Source organism: Amphiprion ocellaris, chromosome 14, assembly GCF_022539595.1.
Source record: "Amphiprion ocellaris isolate individual 3 ecotype Okinawa chromosome 14, ASM2253959v1, whole genome shotgun sequence".
In the NCBI taxonomy this organism is placed as follows: domain Eukaryota; kingdom Metazoa; phylum Chordata; class Actinopteri; family Pomacentridae; genus Amphiprion; species Amphiprion ocellaris.
The window spans coordinates 13,836,901-13,861,425 of NC_072779.1; the positions used below are offsets into that span (position 1 = coordinate 13,836,901).

General features: G+C 38.1%; 2 protein-coding genes across 2 annotated transcripts in view; one reads left to right on the forward strand and one right to left on the reverse strand.

The window, feature by feature from the left end:
* The first annotated feature begins 5,571 nt into the window (after positions 1 to 5,571).
* si:dkey-251i10.1 (uncharacterized protein LOC100038774 homolog) lies at positions 5,572 to 7,929 on the forward strand. Its single transcript, XM_023297027.3, has 4 exons — positions 5,572 to 5,777; positions 6,619 to 7,105; positions 7,208 to 7,348; positions 7,499 to 7,929. Exons 1-4 carry the CDS (start codon positions 5,667 to 5,669, stop codon positions 7,654 to 7,656), a joined length of 897 nt encoding a protein of 298 aa, XP_023152795.1. The 5' UTR covers positions 5,572 to 5,666; the 3' UTR covers positions 7,657 to 7,929.
* Positions 7,930 to 10,517: 2,588 nt separating this feature from the next.
* zbtb20 (zinc finger and BTB domain containing 20) overlaps positions 10,518 to 24,525 on the reverse strand; it is a 34,550-nt gene continuing 20,542 nt past the window's right edge. Inside the window, exon 4 of the mRNA XM_023297050.3 lies at positions 10,518 to 22,644. Within this exon, the coding sequence (XP_023152818.1) occupies positions 22,109 to 22,644 (536 nt within the window). The 3' untranslated portion in view covers positions 10,518 to 22,108. The remainder of the gene's footprint in view (positions 22,645 to 24,525) is intronic.

The following is a 24,525-nucleotide window of genomic DNA, read 5'->3' on the forward strand; positions in this document are numbered from 1 at the left end:
CTCAAAATATGATTAAATAAACCCACAGCTGCCTCTCACTAAGAGAGAACAAAAGCAATTTAAAATTGCAAAGTGCATGCCATTGACCTGCTGTCCTTGCTGTAATTAAAAGACAGCAGGGGGATTAGTGGATTAATTTACACATCCTGTTTAACGGGATACTCAAGTGGCAGTAAGAAACACAAGTGGACAGTGACTGTCATTAAAATGCACAACCAGCCAAACAAGAATAACAAAATGAGCCATTTAATAAGGCACCGTAGAGGTAACCATGGCAGCACAAGACCTTGCACTCAAACTAAACAACCTTCTCCTGCAAAAGTTGCTTTGAACATGAAACTAAATTTTGTAGCGTACGGGGGAATCATTTTGTACAACTTGTTGCCCAGTGTGCGCTCGATTAAGTGAGGTTTTAATTCACTGTTATCTCCTCTAACTTCTGAGGCTTGGCAATGGCAGGATTCCTCAGAAGAGGCTACACGGCATCACAGCAGCTCCTCCCTGTGGTCAACACCGAGGTGCACATGAGATAAGACCTGCACAGGTAACCACGGGTCAAAAATGCTGCAGTTATGTCAGTGTTAGTTTGGCGCTATGAAGTAAAGACAATTTGCTGTACAGCCAGCATCAGCAACAGTCTTATATGAGTTTTGTGTTGGCACATTAAACATGGTTTAGTATAATGAGCTATCAACGAGGCCCTGGAGACAGCTTTACTCAACAGCTCGCATCATTGTAATGAGAAACATGTTTTGCTCCCACTTGTGTCATTTGATGAGGTTTAAAATACAATGAGCAGTTTGATAAATGGTCACAGGAACATGTGATTCACTGACGTGGAGACTTTGAGTGCAACAGGACGTCAACTATATGTGAGAACTCCTATTTTTCCCTCCATACGTGTTCCTTGACATTCTACACTTTACACAATTCTGTTCTCCTTCTGTGTGTTTTGCTTTAATTTAACCATGCTAGCGCAACATTGCAGCACATACTATCCCAGGCTTGTTTGTGTTAATATTATATTATAGTTTACATCATATGAGAGATTAAAGCAAAACACACAGCCATTAATTAATTTTAGTTAGCCTTTATTAAGTTAAAGGCCAAATGTGGTTTAGTTGTTTGTCTCACTGTTCATACTTAGCTCTCTCCATGCAGGACTAATGTTTGGGAGGAGGCCGGCCCAGCACTTCCTGAATTTTGGGCCAGACCAAGTGGAGGGTCTGTTTCTTTTTTTTGTTGCATGATTCTTTTGCATTAAAAGGCATTATTCAGTAGTGACTTCAAATGTTTAGTTCTAAGGGAGACATTTAGGAGTGCTTACAGGTGTGTAGTGTCTACAGCAGGGGTAGCCAACACGGTGCCCGCGGGCGCCTGGTTGCCCGAAGAGACCATGTGAGTTGCCCGCCATGTTCTAAAAATAACACTAGTCACCATGAAATTCCTTATAAAAAAATATAGTTGCTGTTCTTTTTTAAACAAAAATACTTACATTTATGCAGATTTTAAATTACAATATTTATTATAATTTAAAAACAAAAAAAAATGTCTTTGGTGTAAATGAACTTTGATCTTGTCCGAGTCAAAGTTCACTGCGCATGTCAAACCACCACGTCACTCTGCTGAAGCGTCCGGGCGCAGACACTTTGGGAAGCTAGATGTGGTTTTTACCCCCCAAACATGACAGCGAAGTGAAAGAGAAAACACTATTTTCACCATGACTGGGAGGAAGAGTTTTTTTTTTCACGACAGTGAAAGATAAATGTATGTATTTGCAGGGCGACTATTGCGTCGGCAAAGCGGCACAATGTGGAGAGCCGCTGCTTTAGCCGCTACAAAGCTTCCATGCTAACTAGCCACCTGCTAGCACATAGACTGTATGCGCACTACGGACAGGAAAAGCCCCGGGACTTAAAGGCAGCTTTGACATCTACAACGCGGCGAAAAGTTTCTTCGTAGAAAAAAATGTACCATTAGAAAAGCTTGTTTCAGTTACGACAGATGGGGCTCCTCCATGACGAGTCGGCATGCAGGCTTCATTGTACGATGCAGAGGTGATCCAGACTTCCCAACATTCCTACATTAACACTGCATCATTCACCAGCAGGACATATGTATGAACAAAAGTGGCCGGATTTGATCATGTGATGACTCGTGTCATAAAGATCATAAATGGCTCCAAAGCCAAACAACCAGGACATTGAAGGTGCTGCTGGAGGAGCTGTCAGCTGAACATTGTGACCTGTTACTACACACAGAAACCCCATGGATCAGCAGGGGACCAGTTTTGCAGCGTTTTTTGTCACTGTTGGCCGAAATCAAAGAGTTGATGCAGTCCAAAGTGGAAGACACCTTGCTGCTTGAGGACACCGAGTGGATTCTTGCCCTTGCATTTTTAACGGACATCACTGGGAAACTGAACCATCTGAACTGTGAGCTACAAAGTAAAGGTAAGACATGATAAGCTCTGCAATGCCAGGCTTCCCACTAACACACATTTACAGACAGAGAAAGAGGTAACATATGTTGTCATTCAAAACACTGTGCCATTACACAAAAATGTGAAAAATAATTTGTTTAAAACATGTAATGATTTGTTGTTATGATCTGTTAAAAATGTTGCAATGCTGGTGAAAAATGCTGGTGATTAGTACTAATGTGATAGGATTCATTTCAAAATGTGAAAGAGTTGATTTTTTTTCTTACATAACTGATAATTTGTGCAAACATGGGACAGAGTTCATGAATTGTTCAAAAATGTTACAAAGGTAGTGGTTTACACAAATGAAGCATGATTTGATGACAGTTAATGATTTCCTAAAAATGTTAGAAGATTTTGAACAAAATGCTGCAAATATGCTGATTCATACAAAACTGCCAACAAAGATATTTACAAAAGTTTCAGAGATGGGATACCTCTGACTTTTAAATATTGGAACAGACTTCCATATATATTGTGTGTGTGTGTGTGTGTGTGTGTGTGTGTTTCCTACCGTCATTGTTGTGGAAATCGTTGTTAATAATTATTGTAAGGCATAATTAACATAAATGTGATCAGACAGTCTTTTTACATATTATTTTCATTATTATTATTATTGTTTAAATGATGGCGTAAATTTGCTATTGAGGAAGTTTGCATCAAACAAGGTGCCCTTCGTACTACTCAGTACCCTTGAAGTTGCTCTCAGGTTCAAAAAGGTTGGTGACCCCTGGTCTACAGTGATGTTTGCAGTTTTGTTTGCGTCAAGGTTATAGAATAGGATACCATGCTGTATGATGGTAGGGCTGAAATGATTAAGGTGTGAATTGAGCACCATATATAAGAGGTTGAGATTTTGCTCAAAGAGAGGTGAGGTTGTGCTGCTAAAAAAAAAAAAAAAAAGTAGCAATGGGTTAATATTGTAATTATTTTTCCTTGTAAATATTTTTCTTGTATTTTTTTGTCACTTTAAATTTCATATGGATGGATAAGCAGTGCAGATAAAATTAAATCTTCACTTCTTTTAATGTGCTGAGTCTGCCTGCCTAACAGATTCCTTGAACTTTTGGCCAAACTGCTCTACAGAAGTAATACAACGAACTACACTTACTTCACTTACAGAGGTAGAAAGATCAGACTGTTTGGTCTCAGCACAAAGACCATGGGGACATTTTTATTATGCTGTAATGGGGAGTCTTATCAGATGCAGCAGCACAGCAGAATGATTCAACAGTGTCACTGTCCAGGAAAAATGAAACAGAAACAGCTTGATTAAAATGGCAATAAAAGTGACTGAGAGGAAAAAATAAACACACCCATGCCTTAACACCATCTATGAAAAAAAATGTTGTCAGACATGCACTCAAGATCCTGAAGGACCCCTTACATATTTTCAGAGTAATACCTTCGGGGTGACGTTACAGAAACTGTTAATATAAGAACAACCAATTTGAACTGTCTTCTATTCCTTTTTCTATCACATTGCTAAACAAAAAAGCAGCTCAGACCAAACCCTCGATGTGTCTGGCCTGCGCATTTTGAAGGTTGATCTCTGGATCAGTGGTTTTTCTACTCAGATTATTCATATATTTACATAAGGTGTAATATGGTGCACTTATAAGTGCAATAAATATTTAAGTTTAAATTTGTAAGTTTTTATTCATTTACTAACATAAAGGGGTTTCTAATCATCAATTAGCCTTTCAGCACAATTAGCTAACACAATGTACCGTTAGAACACAGGAGTGATGGTTGCTGGAAATGTTCCTCTGTACCCCTATGTAGATATTCCATTAAAAATCAGCTGTTTCCAGCTAGAATAGTGATTTACCACATTAACAATGTCTAGACTGTATTTCTGATTAATGTTAACTTCATGGCAAAAAAAAAGTTTTTCATTCAAACATAAGGGCATTTCTAAGTGACCTCAAACTTTTGAATGGTATTTCAATGGGACTGTTTTTGTATTTAATTTTACATCTACATGCCTTATTCTGTGCCTTAGCATGTATTCTTTTTCTAGTTTGTGTTGTTTGTAGTGGTTTAGATAGATAGATAGATAGATAGATAGATAGATAGATGCACACACAATTAATACATGCAAGATGGATATCTGAAATGAAATGAAGTTAACAGTACTGTTTTTCAGTACTGTAGGCTAGCATAAGTGTAGTAGGCCTTAAGGTTATGTTCTTCAGCTGATTGAAGGTGAACACATAAGTCTTTTGCCGCCCTCTAGTGTACATGTGTGATAAAGTTTACACTGGATGAATGCAGAAACTTTATTTTGCACTTCTGTAGCCCTTATCGCCATCACACTAGCACTAAGTGTGTCTCTCTGAAGACCTGACGTGTAACATTCAGCAGGTGTGCACACACCTTTGTGGTGGTGCCATCAGAGGAGCTGCAGATATGTGCATGGTATCAATCAGTCAAACATCTAGCATCTAATGACTTTCAGGTTTTGCAAACAGCACAAGGTTAAATGGACTCAAGAGTTATTTAAAGAAACACCCACAAGCTGCAACAGTGATTCTCCTGTTAATAGTTTACAGGTTATATGGGCTTGGTAAAACCACAGTGTGACTACCTGTGCTATTGCAGAGGAAGGTATCTCCAATACTGGCCATACAGAGTTATTTTCATTTTCTGACGCTTGCAACAAGTTGGTGTGACCTTATTAGTTATGGGGATTATGTCTCCTAGCAGTCCTTGACAGACTGAGCTCAGGATGTCCCCATGACTTTCCCCCAGAATGCTTCACAGCACAGACCTGCCAGACGGCTGTTTTCTTGCTTATAAGCGTGACTCTGAGTAAAAAACACGAATCAACCCACACAGTGACTCATTTGATTTTAAGTCACTTCATGTGTATTTAATTATTATATCAGGAATTACTATAGAGAGTCAATGGGATTTACTCGCCTAGGGCATATACAATTACGCGAAGTGATGACAGCACAAGGTAGACGGCTTGATTGGCCCAGAGCCACGTGACGCTGACGTTTGGCCCATGCCCACAAACCGCAGATCCCGTGTAGTATCGCGATTCAAAGCGTTAGATAAATCCTCAACGCGGCTACACAATCGGCCATTTCGTCGGTGCAGGCCATCAGCCACAGAGGGCAGTGGGGGTATATTGAGCGTACTGGTTACCTGAAAGGCACATCAAGAACATCGCACCATGAGTGAAACAGCTATCTCGTTCGCCAAGGATTTCTTGGCCGGAGGAATCTCCGCTGCCATCTCCAAAACAGCCGTCGCCCCAATCGAGAGAGTGAAGCTTCTCCTTCAGGTAAAACTCCTTCTTCCGGAAGCCTCACTTCGCTAGCCGGCTAGCTTGTGTAATTTTGCTAGCTGCAACTGAAGTAATTATCGCAGTCGTAACACATCCACAGGTTTAGGGTTTTACACGACTCGGTAGTGTGTGTTGTATATGTAGAATTAATGTAAGTATCAACAGTGTTGGGTTCAAGGATTTAAGGTCATCGTAGGATGGGAAATGACCTACACGAGCCCGGCTGCTAGCTTTAGCTTCACACGTTAACCTTAGCCGGTGTAGCTAACAAAGGACAAACGCTCGTAGTGACATTGGAACACTGTGTACAAATAGACTGCTACTTCTCTAGTTTATTTATAACGCAGATATTTTATATGCTACTACAACAGGACAACATGGCTGTTATATTCTCGGTTAAATTGACGACGACATCGTTGCGGTTGTCAATGCATCCGCTGATGTTGGCTAGCATCAGACGAGATGGTCGTGCTGAGGCCCGGTGGCAGTCATTCACAGCCGGGTCAACAAGTTTCACGTCCTTTCCTGTTCTACTTGCACAACGGCATTGACTTAAAACGTTCTTTTCGTTACCAATGCATATCTAACTACATTTTAAGATGACGTTAAAGAATTATTTGTCCCAAATTGCGCTAATCAAAACACACCAGCCTTTATCATTGACTGGCAGTAAGCGGCTCAGTTAAACCTCACTGTCTTGAAGTCTTGGACCTGCTTTTACAGCTTTGACATGTACCAAGGTCACAACAAGGGGAGCTTGTGATAGTCATGTGTCCAGCAGTTGATTGACTTTCCTGTTTTCAGCCTAATTTATCTTTATTCTTTCTCATCATTTCAGGTCCAGCATGCCAGTAAGCAGATCACCGCCGACAAGCAGTACAAGGGTATCATGGACTGCGTTGTCCGTATCCCCAAGGAACAGGGATTCCTTTCCTTCTGGAGAGGTAACCTTGCCAATGTCATCAGATATTTCCCCACCCAGGCCCTCAACTTTGCTTTCAAGGACAAGTACAAGAAGATCTTCCTTGATGGTGTTGACAAGCGCACCCAGTTCTGGAGGTACTTCGCCGGTAACCTGGCCTCTGGTGGTGCCGCTGGAGCCACCTCTCTCTGTTTCGTGTACCCCCTCGACTTCGCCCGTACCCGTCTGGCAGCTGATGTGGGAAAGGCTGGAGCCGAGAGAGAGTTCAACGGTCTGGGTGACTGCCTGGTGAAAATCTTCAGGTCCGATGGTCTGAGGGGCTTGTACCAGGGCTTCAATGTGTCTGTGCAGGGCATCATTATCTACAGGGCTGCATATTTCGGCATCTATGACACAGCTAAGGGTATGCTGGTTTCACACTAATATACACCAACACATAAGAGTTGGCTAGTCCACATCTTCTGTATCTGTAACTTTTTTTTAATTCCTCCTTTTGTGTTTACAGGTATGCTTCCAGACCCCAAGAACACCCACATATTGGTGAGCTGGATGATTGCGCAGACTGTGACAGCTGTTGCTGGCCTGACCTCATACCCCTTCGATACTGTCCGTAGACGTATGATGATGCAGTCCGGACGCAAAGGAGGTGAGTTTTGTAGTAATACTGGAAGCCAGTACAGTACAGCTGGTACATTCTGCAGAACAAAGATTAATATTGTACTTTAGACACTCTTGTGAATTTGATTTTAATTCTATCCACTTAATCTAACTTTGGCTTATTTCTTACCATCTTCAGCTGACATCATGTACAGCGGGACCATTGACTGCTGGCGCAAGATTGCACGCGATGAGGGTGGCAAGGCTTTCTTCAAGGGAGCTTGGTCCAACGTGCTCAGAGGCATGGGCGGCGCCTTCGTGCTGGTGTTGTACGATGAGCTGAAGAAAATCATCTAAATCTTCATGTTGTCAAATCACTGTCCAATTCGGCTAAATGTATTAACTTTCCAATTCTATGGACTCTGCATTCTGCCTTATTTATGGGAACAAACTAGTGTCTCACCAATAGCTGTGGGCGATGGCTGTACGTTGTGCATCTTTATGATTTTAAACGTTCCACACCCTCTTTACCAATGTCATTCCTGTTAAAGAAATCTGATACCTCCTCCTGTCATTCACTAGGTTTGTATGGTCCCAACTTGAATAAATCTATTCTGGGGAACAACTTAACCACTGATGTCAACTGTCTCCTCCACTGTCATAGCATGAGATGAACACTCACTGGATAATGAAATGCACGAAGTGGATTACACCCAACTGCTATATTTACTCACGCTTATCTCTCCCTGAGCCCTCCTGGTTTGACCGTGGTCACTTCTAGGATTGTAGAGTAGAACACCCGAGTCTCAGCTCCTTGCACTATGGCATGACATGCCACTTAGGAAGATAGCTGCACAGTGATTTGTGTGCCCGTTAAATTACAGGATCTGTTGCAGTTTTGTTTTTAGAATAGTTGGACAGGAAATCAAGATTACCTTTTGATCTGTGTTATTTCAACAGCAGGGAGAAGCTGAAGTTTTATCATACATTTTTGTACATCTCAGTAGAACAGAGGAACATTAAAATGCATCACATTGCTCATGCATAATATATTGCTGTAAAATCTCGCGTTGAAGGTTAACATTTGATTTTAAGATTTAAATGCACCAGCACCTGCACTGCAGAATTGGCGTAATTCTCTAAAACAAACTGCACAAAAATCTGTTTTGACACCTGTCATTAGTTATGCTGTTAAATCTATGGCATTTGGTTGTTGCCATAGTTGTCAAATAAGTGTAATTACAAGGTGTGGCAAGTGTTGGTGAGCAGTGAACGTTTGGCTGAATACTTTTGTTATTAGTCATAGCTACGGCCGGTGATCTTACGGTGCATGCGCTCTAGGGGATTTAAAAAAATGCATGCTGTAGATCTTTATTAGAGCAGATTTAATGTGACCTGACTTTAAAACAAAGGCATTTCTAGAAAAAAATATGTTCAGAATTAGAGGAGATCATTGCTCGCTTATAGGAACGTGTCAAAGTCAGACATTTTTTCCCTTATGTGATGTCACATCAAAGAAAAATTGTTGGGTGTCGCAACACAAAAGTTTTAAAGGAAACTGCCTCCTAGTTTTAATTCTTCTAATCTACTTACCCTGGAACACTAAGTACTGGCAGCAGAGGGCGCTAGTGGCAAACAAGTGTGGAACCTCTTGCTGTGCTCAGACAAGCTTGAAAAACGTGATTTATTCTCTTATCAGAATAGAGTGACAGTAAATAAGGTGACAGTGTGTCTCTGGTGTATAAACGGGGGGCAGAAGCACCACAAACACCTGCGCAGTATTTTGCGACACAGTACACTAACTTGCATACATTGAGCCCTGCTGTCTTTATGAACACTTTAGAAAGTTTAGAGATTCTTATACATAGGTGTTTTTCAGTAGCTTGTGCTGTATGTAATAATATGCTGTTGTCCCTCCATCTCATTGTAAGAAACAGCAAAATACAGTAGAAGCTATGACAAGATGAAGGAAGAATAATTGTCTTGTGCATTAAAAATAACCTCTGTGTTTATTCAAGTGTTCATAAAGCAGCTAATAAAGTGAACTGAAACAGAATCATTTATATAGCAGTGCTTTGTGTCTCTAAAAGAATTTACCATTAATGTATTCAGTCAAGTGATATACATTTTGCTCATGTGGCACCATTTTATGACAAGGTACCAAAACAGATCTATTTCATAATTGATGAAAAATGAATATTGTTTTTCACGTAGAATCATAATATGTATTGGGTAATACGCCCACATGTTGAGAGTATGGGTTTAGCCATAATATAAAAGTTTGCAGGCTAAAGTTAAATGGGAATAAAAGGAAGAAAACATATATAGCTAAAACTCATTCTGAGCCACTTCAATTTAACTTATCATCTGAAATCAATTTGACTTACATCACTTTATAATAAATCTTGATGAAATAAATTTTCACTTTATTTCATTTTGCCATTTTATTTGTAAGAACAAATGTGCTATGTAACACTCATTTGTTGCTCGCAGCACATGTAAATCTACAGCAATAAAAGCTGTTATTGATCCTTTTTTTTATGATCACACGTGCAGTAAGCTAAAGCCTTCAGGTCAGATTTGATTTATTTGGTTTGTCTTTGTCCAGTGCAGCAGCTCGGGGGTTAAAACAGACACCTCGCAGCGGGGCGAGCCCACTCTTTGCTTCCCGGAAAATCTTTTCTGTGTAGAGTTTCTACGTTGGCCGCATCCTCCCACAGTCCAAACACTTGTGAGTCAAGTGGACCACACACTTGAATTGCCTGTAAGTGTGAAGTACGACTGTGGCTGCTATTAATCATTGTTAGATTTGTAACCAACTGACAGCTTGTCCAGGGTGTTTCCTGCCTTCTGCCCAATGCATTCTGGGACAGCGTCCAGCCTGTTGTTCAGGATCTCGTTACTTCCAACTGTATTTGGAATCAACACACAGCCCAACACACCAGGCTAAAATTATTTGCGGGGCTTAATTTTAGCTCCTAACAGGTAATTAATCTGATTATATTTCTATTTCCTCATTAAATTAATCTGGTTTTAGATTCACTGGGTGTCCGTTTGTAATTTGTCGCTTGCACGGAAACCTCGATGCACAGACTTTAACCTTTTGCAGACAAAGTTAGCATTTTTGAAATTATTCATTTGCAGATCGTTGCACGAAATGCACAAAACACGTCAGGAGAAAGCAGAAAAAGAAAACGGCACCAAGACTTTCTGTGAAGTACAGGAAAGTACTAGTTTTTATTCCTTCATAATCAAACTTCACAAACAGCTTGAACTTGTACAATACCTCAGAGAGTGAAAATTACAAAAAAAGTGCTGGTAACATTTACAAAAATCATCCTTACTTAGCAACAATCAGTTTATTCTTCCACACTTTTTTTAGTCTTTTGTATTAAGGCTTAATACTTCTGTATAAAGTATATGCAAGATAAGTCTTCACAGTTTTTCGAAAAAAGTCACAATATTATGTAACATAATGAAGCTTTTACGGCTATTTTCTTTATAATAACAAATACACATCACTGGTAAATATATGTGAAATACAGGGCTTATTGTAAAATGGCAAGTAATGATACTGTTTGCTGAGATAAATTGATTCCACACACTGTTATAGGAAAGTTTTGACATACCGTTGCTATAACTGAAGGAGGAGGAAAAGAAAATGATAAGCATAAACACTTGGGAGATCGCCTCCAAACTTTGGCACATCCCATGAAACAATTTCACAAAATATGAGATTTATTTATGAAATCATACATATGGAAGAATAGCTAAACTGGCATAAAGTGAAAACATGCTGTGTAGTAAGGTGCTAAATCAGAGCTATTACATTGCCAGCCTTTTTTTTTTCCCCCTCATGGACTGACATGAATAAGGTGCATTTGTAAGACTCAAAGCATGTAGGCCTTTCTTAGATGTCAACAAAATATGTAATAAATACAAGTTTTCGAAAACAACCTAAATTAATTTGACCAATAGTCTTGAGGCGACCTCGTATACTCATGCATTCCCATGGATTCGGAAAAATGAATATCTCTTCTGCAGTTGTGTAACTCTAACTGTGGCATGTGAAAGTAAAAGCTGTGTTGTATTCATGGTATGTGTTATTTGATTTTTTATTTATTTTTTTAATTTTTTTTTGCTTTATTTTACTTTTAACTGTTGAAAATGTGAAAAAACTTGATGAGTAAGGAGATGGAATTGAAAAACTAAATGCGAAACTAAGCCAAGATATATTCACAAGATCCTCTAAGCTGCACTGGTTTACAGGTCAACAGATGAGAGCTCTAGCCCTAGACTTACCAATTTCACCCTCATGCATACTGTACGGTTAAAGTGACGCAACAAGCTTGCTTAAATAGTCTACATCACAAAAGCAATTTGGTTTTAGTGCAAACACAATTGGCTGGCTTCAGCTTCTCAATAATAACAAGCTCACCAAGGAGATTACAAGAAGGCACATACTTATGCTTCCTCTAACACGCAACATATTTAGACAAACCGCAACATCTTTCAACAACACCACAAAGCGGTGAAAACAGGAAAGCTACTACATCCAGATAAAATGGTGAAGTTTTGCTGTTTGTGAATTATTGAAAAATTTACACTTATCCATCAACAAAATAATGACGTTAAGGTCAGTAATTACTGCTGTTGTAAATGACCTCGTTGAAAAAGGATGAAGTATGATACATTTTGGTGGACGCGGATTCTCTACATAAGTAGCCAATGATGCTGTTTATACCACAAAAGGTGCAGGTTTGTAATTGTTTTTTTTAACCTCTATTTTCAGTATTTCATCATTTCCACTTTAAAGCATTTTTTTTGTAACATCCCAGAAATAAAGCACTCAAAGTGACCAAATATGCAGAGATCTAAGACCAGTGTAGTTTTTTTTTTTTTGTTGTTTTTTGTTTTCATGGGAAAGGTGTGCACGACAGTGGACAGCTGGGTTTATCTTTTGGCATTTGTGTTTCTCTTTAAAAACGTGTTGTCGGCTGTGTGATGAAGACAATTGACATCGACTGATGGTGAATGATTCCTTCCCTCATAACATCCCGTCTCTCACTTCAGATCTGTAAGAGCTGCTTGATTTGTCCAAAACAATCACAGGAGGAAACAACAGTTTTAATGCCCCTCAAATCTGGACACTAATACTCGGGGTACTGCTGGGTTAGGGAAAAAATACACGACCCTGCTACGAACGACAATATGTGGATGTCATGTGCATTTATAAAGGCGACCAATTCTGTACCTTTGAACCAAAAAAAAACCCCAAAAAACAACAAATTGTCAAATATCACCATTTACTCAGCATTCCCACTGTGGGGACAGCGACAACCGTCTGATACTATGGTTCGAAAAATGTGTTGAGTGAATTATATTGCTTTTGATAGAAGAAGACCAAAATCAGTCTAGTGCAAATCTCTTTTCTGGTTTGAGAAGTGGTGGTTTGGTGTAATGAGACACAACTGTCATATCTGCTCTACCATAGAAAGAACATACCAGGTGATTTTGATAACTGGTTAGCTGTGAAGTGGTATCCCATTTGGGTTTTTCTGAATATTTAAGAGAGCACTCTTTCTTTTTCAAAAAAGAAAAGGAAAGAAAACAAAATTCGGTCACCAGTCTATGCCATGCAACAATTTGGAAGGAAAGCCCTAATAAATATTTCCTATAACCCATCACCCAATGAAAGCAATTAACCAGCACAAAAGGAAATATCTTAATTTCTTACATCCAAATGACTCCTATTTTGAACGGGAGGATGGCGGCCATGTGTCACCCTCCCCTGTACAGCTGGGAGGATGTGCTTCGTCTGTCAGCTCACATCTGTGCTAACGGGTGTCGTCTGTGCAGTTATGTCTGTCAAATACATCTCTCAACTTGGAAATGTTGGAAAACTCACTCCAGTCCAGTGTTTGACAAATCATATTATAAACACATCCTTGCACATACATAAAAAAATTTTCTTTATCCCCTATTTCAAAACAGCAGTCAATACATTTCAAACAAGCTTGTTTCATAACAATAGTAATAATAATAATAATAATAATAATAATAATAATAGTAATAAAATACAAACCAACTTGGAGCATAAATTATCAAAAACAAACTGAAAACACATTACTGCAGCATATATTTCAGGGTTGCTTAGTTGTGATGTTAACTACCTTTACTACAACAGCTCCACTTCTGCCAAGTTCATAACTATATAGGAGAAGTATTTTTGTAGGGAAAATAATAAAATATCAAGCTAACATAGGCAAAGAAAAAATGCCTAACAAAATATACACATATTTATAAGCACATCTCATAGATCAACTCAAGTGCATGTTTACAAAAGCATCTAGATACATGATATGGCAGCAAAAAGCCTGACAGCTTGATGAAAAGAAAAAAAATAATATAAGCTGCTTTTTTTTTTTTATTAGGGCGCATGTCATTTCTGGTTTACAATGTGAATATCTTCGGCCCAGGTACAAAATATTGCCTGAAATACAGTAATTCAATTTCCTATTTTTATAACACAGAATGAAAAATATACAGCAGATTCACCTACAGTAAAACAATATGGTTTGTTGCCAAATTTCTGCCAAATGGTTGACATTCTGCTTCCAGATGATGTATTGTTATTACAAAAATATACCGTGACCTAATCGGATATTTGGACCACATTGTGATGTTTGAATCCGTGTTGCAGTTTGGTTTCTTCATGGATTTTTTTTATTGTTATCACATGATGGCTGGCTCTGATGCTTTCTTTGTTAGTGAACGTGAAAGACTGTAATATTTGTTCATATGTCGTGAGCACCTCAGCTAGATTTGAATTGTCGAGACTGAAAAAAGTTGTGTGTTATTATTCCCCTGTTTTTGGCTTTAATAAACAACTTACAAATATGTGCAAACTTAACATCTTGGTCCATTTCAAGTATAAATGGCTGAATGTACTCTAAGTCAGATTAGTATTTTCGGGGCAGCCTTATAGTATTAGACAGTGCCAGTATTCCAAGTAAAAAAAAAACACATATCAGACAAACTATTTAGATATAATCCAATGTGAAGGTGAACAGGTGTACACTGATCTGCTAAATGTGTGTATAGAAGACATAACTGATGATTACTGAGTATTAGGTTTTGCCAGAGGAACAATGCAACATTTACAATCTTATACATGCGATAGTTTACATCACAGCTACTGTGTCAGATTCATTTTTATGTTTTGTTGCATTTCTTATAAAAGAAAAAGATCTATTTTGGTCTACAATAGGCAAATTAACACAACCACAAAACTATTAACAACTGATCAAGTGACAAAACATATATTCATTTTCACAAGCACCCTGCCATGAGAAGAAAAAACACATAAAACCAAAAAAAAAAAAGTTATAATAATAATTACTGTAGCAACCCGAGCCCGATCATAAGAACCCCACACACATTAAAAAGAAATGCTATTTTCTTCAAAAACTTAAATTATCCTAACCCTTCTTTGGTTTGTCAAAACAAACATTGTCTAGTACAGTTTTTTAAATTATTATTATTATTAAATTCTAATGATTAGCATGGCCCCTGTTTTGCAAATTTCCACCACCAGCTCCTTTTATGAAAGTTACAGTGCTAAAATTTTTTGATCTAAGTCTGCAGCGATGGCAGAATATGTGCTGGGTGAGACAGTGGCCAACATCACGAAGACTTCTCTTTTTGTTGTTTTTTTTTTGTTTGTTTTAACTATCATTATTGGTGTCTCTGCTCTATAAAAAGTGACAGAGAGAGACAGAGTGATAGCATAGTGCATGTTGTCTACAAAACCAGTCCACATAAGCAGAAGAGCATATGAGGTTTGTGATTTCATGGCAAAATTTGAATAAAGGGTGAGATGGGATTTTTTTTTCTCTTTGTTTTTAGAAAAAATGGGATTCATTTAAGGGAAATTCTGCTAAACTGTAATATGACAGGTTACTACATGATCAAATATTGCAACAGATGTGTAAAACAATTAAGCACTGGAAATTCTCCTTAATATTAATGTTAGTTAAGTGTGGAAAACGAATGCCAGACTAGGAGTTGGAATGTGCTGGACTTAAAACAGGAATGCATGTATTTTAAATTACACTGCTGCACACTTTCTTTTTTAAAAACTTAAAACTCATCAAGCCGAACTAAGTGAAAAAGACTACAGCGACTGAGAACACAGAGTGTTTAGTCCTCATGGATAACGAAAAGACACTGAACGTTCGTTATCAAGGGACACTCAAAATACAGTTTGTGCTCCGTCAAAAACAAAGGACTCCCCGAAAGGAAAAAAAAAGTAAAAACTGTGTAGACAGGACTGCATGCTTTATTTGGACTGATCGATGGTAATCACCTGATGATGATGTTTTATTTTAAAAACCTCACCAGGATTAGTGTAATAACTGCATGTTCGGAGAAAGCATCATAGTGAATACAATCTAGATGTTGCAATAGCTTAGTATAGCTGCGTTGTACTGTAGAATCTGAACAGCTGCTTCACTGTATGTGTGTAAAGCCTAAAAATCAAAACAGAATCTGGACATTTGACTGTAAAATCTGAACAGATGCTGTTTCTGAGTATGTCATAGTGTGACGGTTGGATGACAGGGACTAGCTATATCACATTGCCTATATTTTTTTAACGCTTTATTTTAACATTAAAGGTCTATGAAAGTAACTGTGTATTTGTTAATCATAGCTGTTTTCTCCTATTTACTTGAAAACTATGTATTATGGAGGATTTAAAGATTCAAAATAAAGGCAATCACTTGCTTTCGCACAAGAATCGTATGAAAACATTCCTGCATTTTTTTGTTTTTCTATTTAGTTCTCACTTCTAATTTAACAATAGTGGTATAATTTGAATGGCCCCCCCGCCCTAAATTTGGCACTACAACAAGGCTGGATAAGGTTAGAGAGAAAACTGTGGTAATTAGTCCACAAGGGACAGTATAATAAGCCATCCCAAAACCTTTTATCTTGCATCCACTCGGTCCTCAAACTTGGTTTATGGTTTTTTATTCTACCATATTTTCTTTTAGTTTTGTTTTCATGTTGCTCATCCAACCACTTAAAGACCATTATACGAGGAGGCCGTGTTTATCTGTCGCCAAAACTTTGAATTTGCGATCTCATTTTGCCTCCAAGTTGCGGCGATAAAAATTAGCCAGTCTCGCATTTTTAATAACCATTTTCTTCGCTTCCCGTTGCTCGCTGCTTGCCCTTTACAATTTCAAGCTGTACATAAACAACAAGGCTTGCGAGATAAGATAAAACTTTAATGATCTTTGTGGGGGGGGAACTGGGCAGTGGCCTGCATGTGGAAGGGCCTGCCAGCGGGGTCAAAGCACACATAGTGCACTTTGAAACCGACTGAGGAGCCAAAAACAGATTCCAGCTCCAACGGACTGCAAACCTTTTTACTCCATTAAAGAAAGTGCCAGTGGAGGTAAATACTGCCACGCTTATAGATGTTGTCATAATCTGACAAAAATGACAATATTTACCAACAAAGAAATTCAGTAACATCCAAAAATTCAACTCGTTCACTGTGGCAGGCCGAGTTTAAACTTCACCTCTTGCAGCTGATGTTCGGCTCCCCCTGCTGTCCACAAAGTGCCACTGCCCTCTCTCCCCAAACATTCAGTACTTGGTAGTATATGGCTTGTTTGCAAGAATGGCAGAAACTGAAAATAAAAATGCCTTATCAACGAGAGAGAGAGAGACAGAGCAACGTGAAAGAAAGAAAAATGGTTATTCAGTTTCAACATTTCCTACCTGATTTTCAGCCGTGATCTAAACCTACTAGACAATATATTTGTATATTTTTCTAGGCATTCTAAGTGTGATTGCATTTTATATCTTTGAATCCTCCAAGCGGTATAAATGTAACATAAAAAATAAAACTTGCAGATGTTTACTTTACTGTATATGGATAAAACATTTCAGGTATTTTAAAGGGTTCTCTTACGATGCATTCACAACCACCAGGTTTTTTTTTTTTAGCAGTAATAGTATAAATAGTATATTTTTAATAGTCCATTGTGTATATACTGTATTTGTGCAATGTAGGAGAGAAAAACTATGAATATTCTGTATAGTTGCTGTATGTACGGATAGGCACTTGATAGGCATATTCCCTATATCCCACAAGGTATTGTATACTCTAGCTGCAATTATCAAACTATCTCAAAATGTATTATTCATCTGTGTGGAGATGGTGATACTTAAAATATATATAGTATATCTGTAAGAAGTTATCTATTTCACTCTGTACTGTAGAAGGACAGAAAATGCAGTTATCTGAATGGTTTCATGTGTTTTCTGTATTTTACTTTGTGACTTTATTCATGCCTAAATACAAAAAAAAAAAGATCTGACTTAAAATGTGTGGAGACAGACTGAAAGACAAACAGGAAGACAGACACATGCTTATCCGAGTAAAATGAACCTGTTCCTTACTCAACATGACCCTCACCATTACTATCTTCCATTTCCTTGTTTTCATCTCGACGCAAAGCATATATGCATATATAGTACACCGTGAAAAATAACCGACTATCCTTTATCCAGTCGCGTGAAGCTATGTATGTATAAACAACAACCACTATGACCACCAGAGAAAAGCAGGAGGAATTCTGAAATAAAGAACAATGAATTAAACTTACTGCAAGAAGGACAACAATGTACCCTGTGTCTCTACACTAAGATAAACAAAACGTAAACAGGAATATATTTGAAACACAATACAAACAGCTGCAGGCTCAAAGGCTATTATCTACTTTTTCAATATGTTTTGTTCTGGAAAATATGCGCACACTTTGCAAACATAAAGTCTAGACTAACAACTAGAAGAAGCACGATTGAGATAAGGACTTATTTTCTGGATAATGTTGCAACTTTTCAACAATTTTTAACTGACGCTTTTTTTGCAACACTGAGAAAAAGAGAATTAAGCACCACCACGAGTAGCTGAAGCAGTATAAGGAATATATAACTATGGACAGTGAAGAGCATGTGATGCTATTGCAACAGGGGAGGGAAAAAAGCCTGGGTATGCTATAGCACGTTATGACAACACTGGAGAGAAGGTTCTTCCCCTTCCGAGCCTGGTCTGCTATCAAAACACCTTATGATACAAGAAGTCAACTGACGATGGGACGAGTTATTAGCCCTCATCCAGATAACGTTGAGATTGGCTACTTTTGTTATTCCAAAAAAAGTGATAGAGAAACAATTGATAGTGTAATTCAGAAATCAAATAGTTCAAAAAACCAACATCGAGCTACTTAACCTACTATTTAGACCAATGATACCACAAAGCTGGTTGTACTCATCTAGCTACAGTCAATAGTGCATTTGATATATGTGTTTACACAAAATATGTAAAATTTAGGTGCCATGAAGGAATGCTAGATTACTGAATACACACACTACACTGAAACAATTCAATTAATGTCTCTGCCTTTGCTGTTAACGACGTGATGATGTTAGTTTGGCAGTGTTTAACTTGGTACTGAACAGACAACAAACACCAACATCATGAGCTGTGTGCCATTACATGTGGCAATACTGTTGGAAAGAGATCTCGGCAGTTGCTTACATATTCTATTTAGTGCATTGTCTGTTAAGGCATGAGATTACCCTCCACGTGCTGTGTAGAGACAAATATAGCACTAGCATGCAGCAATATTGCCATCCTGGCAACAACAGCTACGAACAGGAACCATACAATTTAGGCTTATATGCACACCATAAGAGACAGGCCCAATCAAATGTTTAATAATGTGCTACTTTTACTGAGGACTTTTCAGTACATTTCTCATATGTGATCAATTTTTTTTCTTAAGCTGTGGAGAATATATCTCTCCAGGTCTCACATGATCGTCACTTGATTTCATCTACTGGTAATTACAAGAAATTTAGCATCAGAACTCTCGACACAACTGAAGTCAACAGTACTTGACCTAAGCTTTAGTCAGATCTCAGAACAAATGTTACAGGTGCCTTATTAGCCCAAACGGTTTGGGGAGCTGCTTCTCATAGTACCTGCGCTGCATATTGCAAAGGAAGCCCTACAGTTCAGATATTCCACTTATCAACAATTTGATTAGGCTATATACCACTCACAGACACTCACAGACATACAAACACTAAGGAAGGGACACAACTACTGACAGACAGATATCAAAGAAGCTGCATTCCATCACCTCCCCACACCTTTACACCCACAGAAAGTTGTTCTAGGACACACATATCATTTATGTTACACACACACACGCATTATAAATGTATTATTGTTAATAATATAATAATAGTTATTATTATTACCACCGCCAACAGAGTTGGAAGGGATTTTATTTATTATTACTGTTGTCGTTTCACTGTTAATGTTGTTTGGCTTGGATGTTCCCATAGGAAAATTCTGTTCTGTTTCTAAAGAAATGCAATCAAACAAACTGTTATAGGGAGCTGACTCTGAAGAAGAGTGAATTAAAAAGGTTAAAACGTAGATGAGCACACGTAATGGTACAGGTTTAAATAAAAATAAATGCTTGCATTAACACGGCACAAGTATATACTGTAGGTAACTGCAAGCAATAACAAAAGCCAAGAACTGCTGAATTACTTAATGTAGAAATTGAAACAAAGCTATTCTATTACATGTGAAGTCTACAACCAAATGTTAGATTTAAAAAAATCCTCTTTTCTAAAACTATAATATCTCTGTTAACAGTAGTGCACTTATTGGTTTAAGCAGTGCAACATATATGCAAGAAAATAATGCAGTCCACTTATCAGGATTTTTAAAAAAAAAAAAAAAATGTTTTTTTTCCTTTGAAATTGAATAAAAGAAAATCATAGAAGTTCATTTCAGGAAAATGATTAAATATTAAGCACAGGCATTTTAAGAAAATGTGCAAAGTAGCACTTTATTTTTTTTTTTGAATTGACAGCAGGTCTTTTTAAGACCCCAGTATGCAGTTAGTTTTTTTTTTTTTTTAACAATACAACTACGAAAGTGTTTGCTCACATACATGAACAAATCCTTCAGATTGCAGTTGCAGGCAGTTGCATGTGTGTGTGTGTCTGTGTGTGTCCTATTTTGGATAAAAAGCAATATAAAAGAATTTTAAATATCAGAAATGAGCCTTAAGTGATGTGATGTATGGATGACAACTTGCGCACACTAGCTTCCAAATCTATTCTGTACATGCTGTGTCTAGGTTTTTAGAAAAATCAGGAATGTATGCTATTGTCTAGAAAGTCCATCTGCAACTTGTGGTATATCATGAAACAGTGTGTTATCACTCAGTCAATTTCCTTTCAAAACGTTGCATGCCATTTGAGCCTGCAGAGAGTAAATGCATAAAGAGTAATTGCATTTAGCTCCCACCTGCTGAAATAGCTTTGCAATAGCAGTGAACAGGTTATACATGGGGTTCTCGGATCAGGATGCCATTTATTTTCATTATAGAATTCATTCAAATTAAATTACCCCTTTTCTTTTTTACGACACTGTTCCAATCAACAACTAGCCTAACAACCCGCAACCACCCACCCCGCCCCACAATGTTGTAATTCAATTATCAAATTAAAACCATATGGGCTACTCAACAACAGCAATAGTTGAAGTGACAATTCTCTTTAGTTAGTTTTTTTTTAATCTATATCCCATAACAGTCAGGTGCAAGTTGAGGAGCAGCAATTATGAAGGAGAGAGTTTAGTCGCATATTCCAGCCTGCCATAAACTGTGAATGTAAAAGGCTAAAAAAAACCATCAGCAAAAGAATCTTTCTTTTTTTCTTATGTTTTGAAATGGAAGAGGTCTACTAGCCTTAACAGTCTTTTAAGATATTAGTGGCAGTGTATGCAAATGAGTTAAACTCCAAACTTCAGAAAAAAAGAAACATATTTTTGCTCAAATACTGTCTCATCAACACACCGTAATTTAGTAAACGTAATATTAACCATCAAAATGCATGGACAGTAATTATAAAACATGTGAGAAACATTTGTCCCCTATCACCACTGATAGGAAGTTACATTTGAGTAAAATGATTGAAATTGGTACCTTGACAACAGCTGCATTATAATCCCTTAATACCATAGGAATAAATAAAACCCAGTGTCAAATTAACTACTCTCCTTTTTTTATTTTATATGAGAAGGCAATCTTGTGACCATCAGTATTTTTAGAGGGAATATGTAGCCCAACCCCAGATGATTTTTTTGTTATTGTCGTTGTAAATTATACCACAGTAAGCTTGGACATCTATAGTTTCCAAACTGGTCAGTATGGGTTCACAACTGCCATGATTTATGTCTCATGGCAATGTACACACACACACACACACACACACACACACACACACACACACACACACACACACTTGGACAAACAGACGGACACATGCAAATACACAAACGCTCAAACATATTTGCACATGTATATTCATTCAGACGTATCTACACTAAAGGTGTGTTTGTGTGTATGTGTTTCTTTCGTAGGCCTTTCGGTAGTGTTCAACACATAAATCAGTATTTTAGGAAAGCATACATTTAGAGGCCTGTAGTTAGGATCCATCCAGTAGATCAATATCAAACTACTAAGCCTTAAGGCCACCATCTTTTTTTTCTTTTAGAACAACAGAAAAAAAAAATCTTTTTTTTTTGGGAAACTTAATGTGCCAGTGTCTATACTCATTACTCTTCATACCTCAAAATAAGAAAAGGAAAATCTAGTGCCATTTCATTTGTCATTCTTTTTGAAAGAAGTTTATCTATTTGTACTTATCCATCGGAGACATGCATTCGCATGTGGTCATTGAAGAGCTCCATTTGGTCGAACTTGGCAGGGCAGACGGAGCACACGTAGGTGGTCCCTTCTTGGCAACTCGCTTCTGCAGCTACACCCACTCCTGTTCCAACCCCAGCCCCTACTCCAGCACCTCCACTTACTGGCATGGCGAGGGCCACCACTCCAGCTCCAGGCTCAGGGACAGCCATAGGCATGGGGATGGAGACGGGGCCCGGGTTACCTGCACTAACCGGCAGCCCTGTGATGGCGCTGGCTGTGCTGTGCAGGGCCATGTGCCTCTCCAGCAGGGTCTTGTGTGAGAACTTCTTCTTGCAGATATAGCACTCATAGGACTTCTCTCCACGGTGCAGCCGCATGTGGACATTGAGAGAGCTCTTCTGGGTGAAACGCTTGTTGCAGATGCTGCACTGGTAGGCTCGCACCCCTGTGTGTGTCACCATATGTTTAATTAAGTAATCCTTCAGGGAGAATGAGCGCCAGCAGATGCTGCACTGATGAGGCTTCTCACCTGGATGTACATGCAAGACAAAAACATTGTGGAGAAAAAAAGATAAACTTTGGTTAGGATTCAGATTAAAAAAATATGGAAGAAAAGAGTCCTGAAAAAAAAGCTTCAAGAGCCTTTGACATTTTTGCAAAATCATCTCTGTATATGTCAGTTATTGAAATATCAGAATGTACCTCTATCTATTTCTATACATGCAGATGTTACATACAGAAATTCAACAAGCTTCAACAAACGTTAAAACTGAGTTTCAAGTTATCCTTCAGAATAAAGTGTCCTATATCCATCACACCTGGGAATATTGTTATAAATCTAAACCTCCCCCACTCTATTGCCATATCTTTTTCTAAAGCTAATTTGGCTCTGGCTGTTTATCACGTACACCGCCATCTTGATAAGGGCATTCACTGAAATGTCAAAATCTGTCTGGTGTGGTCATTTTTAATGAAAGATTCTGCACGCTGCTGCGTGTGAATCAGCCATTATGAAGGCACATGTCTGCTTTATTAATGACAAAAAAAATGAGCAAATTAGCAGCTGGGAAGTGAATCAAGGCACATTTTGATGCTAAATGCTCTTGAAACACAGCCAACGCACTCTTAGCACTACACAGACAATGTGGCAGCATCAGCTGACTTCAACTTGTACAGCAGCATCAGATGCCTGAAGCCAGCATTGTTACTGTTCTAGTACAGGAACATACCTGAGGCTAGAATTATTTAAACCTGTATTAGCTTTGTTATGATGCTGCTTGCATTAAGTGATGAATGCTACAGCATTGTGGGAAAGGTTTTCATTTAAAGCAGCTGTGACGCAGTTATGGCAACGTGTACAAATTGCAAAAATGTGCGATTAAACAGAATGAAATTTAAATGAAACACATACAATAACGTTCATTTACATACAATTGGAAACAAACAATTTGTGCACCTGTTTGGTATTTCTGCCACACTGTTGAGATGTAAGCTCATTTTACATAATTGTCTCTGCTGACATTATGGGCCGTAAAATATTAACAAATTAATAATTACGTAAAACGAACAGGTAGAGGGAGACTGATAACGCTGCAAATGGGCCAGTTGTATCATGCAAGTTAATGAAGTCCTGTGTATCTCTTGTTTTCTGCTGCAGTGAGTGAATTAATGTGTTGCTACCTGCTTTGATTTAATGAAGCCAGTAATTTATACTTCTACTTTATCACTTTTTCCCACTGACCTGACACAGCAAAGGTCAGATTTCAGGGTCAGATACACATCAGCAGCCCGGAGACACACATACTGTATATAATAATTATGTTTATTGTCTTGCTCTGGGCAGCATATTTGTAATACAGTGACTCATACCATTGAAAAACTGCCTCTCAGCCTCTGACAGATTTTTGATTGCAGCAAGTGACACATTGCCTCTGCCGCACATGTTATCATGCCGCACTGCTGGTGTGTCTTTTAGCTATTTTGAGTGTGTTGCATCAAGGTGCCTTGTGAAGATGCACTATATTGCATTTGCCAGCATCCCTCTTGATTGAGTTTTTTAAACAAATAAAAGATGAGAGTGTGTTTGATGTATAGTAATCTCAAAGGGACAGCAATGCATTATTATGCTTTTTGAATCCCAATGATGTTTTTTTTTCTTTTCAGAAGATTAGCAAAGATAATCCATCACTGGCTGCCATGGGATGTTCAGATGTAGTCGAAGTGATTGATCGATCAGTGATTTTCCATCTCAATATGTCATCTCTCTGCTGTGTGCGAGTACAGCAGGGAGACTAATTCCAAATTGCTTTCACATACCGAGTGGTTATGGCAAAGCAATGGTTTGTATGAAATAATAATAGATATTTGAGTAGGCAATTTTTTGTGAGATCATCTAATTATATGATATTTA